This window comes from Monopterus albus, unplaced genomic scaffold (assembly GCF_001952655.1).
Source record: "Monopterus albus unplaced genomic scaffold, M_albus_1.0 scaffold67.1, whole genome shotgun sequence".
Taxonomy (NCBI): Eukaryota; Metazoa; Chordata; class Actinopteri; order Synbranchiformes; family Synbranchidae; genus Monopterus; species Monopterus albus.
The window spans coordinates 1,441,010-1,443,572 of record NW_018127947.1 but is presented as its reverse complement, the minus strand read 5'-3'; the positions used below and the strand labels follow the sequence as shown (position 1 = coordinate 1,443,572).

The following is a 2,563-nucleotide window of genomic DNA, read 5'->3' as shown; positions in this document are numbered from 1 at the left end:
TTTTTTCTTTCAGACTGGTATGACTGTTAAAATGGTTTCGAGTGGACATAAGCTCCAACGCGCGCCAACGCAAGCTTGCATAAAACTTTAAGAGTGCACTCAGGTTGATTTTGTGGTTAAAACATCATTTCAAGGGTTTAAAATATTATTTCATATTTGAACTGGGTAAATTTGTGGTATATGTTTGTTTAATTAATACACAACCTTGAACTGTGTTTAGTGTGTGTGTTTATTGTTTCTACACTGTGAAACAGTCCCTGGAAAAATTGTCCATAAGTTACAAGTAACAAAGTACATACATATTCTGAGTTATTTGAAGTAATATCATTTCTGGGAAAACTCCAATTGATGTTTTAAAGGTGAGGATCATACTGAACCCTAGACAAAGTTTCTTACATTGGAATGTCTCTTTTGCCAATTTGTTTTTTTGAGTTTAGAGGGGTATGCACTAAGTAGCTATTCCCTTACTATAACGAGCCGGGTGGCAAAAGGGTTACATGCGTGAGAATAAACTTAGATCTGAGTGAGGGAGAGGAGGTAATACTGGAACCTGAACAATATCAGAAGGTAAGAATCCTGATTTGTATTCTGATAGTCACATTTAATGATGACATATCTGAGTAAACCACGCACTGTCCTTGTTGGGTCCTGTGGTCGTCTTACCGAGTGCAACAAGCGGAGTGATGATGGGTACGGCCAGGGGAGCTATGAACAGGTAAACCGTGCGTGGCAGAAAGGGGACCTTCCACACACTGGAGTCACCCAGGCCAATGACATTGGTATGAGCGTGATGCATCTTAATGTGTCCGTGCACGCCGGCTCGCGCTGAGAACGAACCACAGATCTGAGTGGATGAAGGACAGACAGACACACACACACACACATACACAGATGAGCGTGTTTATGACAACCTTCACTGATGCAACACATAAAACAATCAGTGAAAATGATCAAACAGCAAAGTCAGGGTAACACTGACACCTCACCTCGATGAAGAAGATGGCCCAGAACCTCCCCCAAGCCTGAGACTCGCTGAGCGCCCCGTGGCTGGCCAGATGTGTCCCCTTGACGGTGATGACGGCGTGCGCCACACCCATCAGCAGCACACCCGCCGAAAACCACAGGATCTGAGAGGAGGACAGCAGCAGGAAGCCTGCAAGACAAAGCACAGGGAATAACAGAAACGATGTCTTGACCTTGGCAACAGTAACACACAACACTAACAAACTAACACGTTCTGTGGTTTTGTTTAAATTATCTTCACATAACTTTTACTCAGTGATGGAAGATTGTTTACTTAAGTAAAAGTAGCAATACTACGTTGTAAAAATTATAAATAGAAGACCTACTTTCACAGTATTTAAAGTACAAGTAGCATTTTTGTCTTAATTCATTTATTGGTCCCCAAAACACCAGATTCATCAATATTAAAAATAGTTATGGCTTTACATTGTGCTGCTCTATAAATTCTGCATTGTAGAAGCAAAATACAAACTATTCCAAGTAATAAAATAAAAATAAACATATTTAATGTTTGCAGTTATAGCACTGAAAAAAAACTGACTTCATTTAACTCCTTTATTTATCAGAGATGCTTATAGACTTAAAATAAAGATTTTCATATACACATGAATTAATCAGTGTGATGTGAATGTGTCAGACTGAACCAAAATGCCCATCATCCTCTGTGAACTCTGTACAGCTTTGGAGTTACCACATGCTGTAGTAGACACTGGGTTCTGCACTATGAATTTGAAATTGCAAATTCAACACCCTTAGAGTGAAAATGAACACTTTCTCAGTGTTTATATGGGAACCAGTATAAAAGTGTTAAACTAACACTTTTGAACATTATTAACACTGTTACATAAAAAACTTTCACACCACACCTGATGACAGAAACATTAAGTCAGTATTCACTGGTTAGAGACACACATGGAGAAAATGGTCCACACTGCACTGGTTATCACTGGTTTACGCCACATCAGTGTTGAGCATGCTACTGATATAGGCACTGGTCCACTGGGATTAACACTATTAGAGTCCTGGCATCAAGCAAAGCTTTCTAAAGCCTGGGTTCAACACTCCAGGTTTTGTTGTGCACGATACCTTCTTGTTCTGTCTTTATTAACAACATTTTGGAGTGCTAGAAGAGAGGTCACTGAGTGCAGTTTCTTACCAGGTGGCAGACAGAGGAACGCTGTTGCCAGGATGCTGCAGTCAATCCCCCTCCTCTCCCACCAGCTGCTCTCCTTCACCACCCTCTGAACCAGCCTCGTCAGCTCCATCATCAGCGTCTCCTTCTCCGCCTCTTCACCACCTGTCCCCGCGTTCGTCATGCACTCTCCCTTCATCTCTTCGCTGCTGCGCTCTGAATCCTCTTTCTTCTTGAACAACATCCCCCCATCCCATCCTTCACTCCTCCGGTACATTCTGCATGTCAGCTCCTGTGCTGCTGAAAAGAAACTCACCACGGTGTGCGTCCTCTTGCTAGCAGCCAATGCTAAACAGTGTCCAGACCCTGAGCATAAAGTCCACAGGTCAAAGTTAGCATTTCAAAAGT

The 2,563-nt window shown here is 42.0% G+C and overlaps 1 protein-coding gene across 1 annotated transcript in view; it reads right to left on the bottom strand.

Moving 5' to 3' along the window:
- The window catches only part of fads6 (fatty acid desaturase 6), a 19,453-nt gene that overhangs the window by 14,190 nt on the left and 2,700 nt on the right, over nt 1–2,563 (bottom strand). Inside the window, exons 2-4 of the mRNA XM_020604766.1 lie at nt 2,180–2,521; nt 987–1,153; nt 664–844 (exon numbers count right to left, since the gene is read on the bottom strand). Coding sequence (XP_020460422.1) covers nt 664–844; nt 987–1,153; nt 2,180–2,521 — 690 coding nt within the window. The remainder of the gene's footprint in view (nt 1–663; nt 845–986; nt 1,154–2,179; nt 2,522–2,563) is intronic.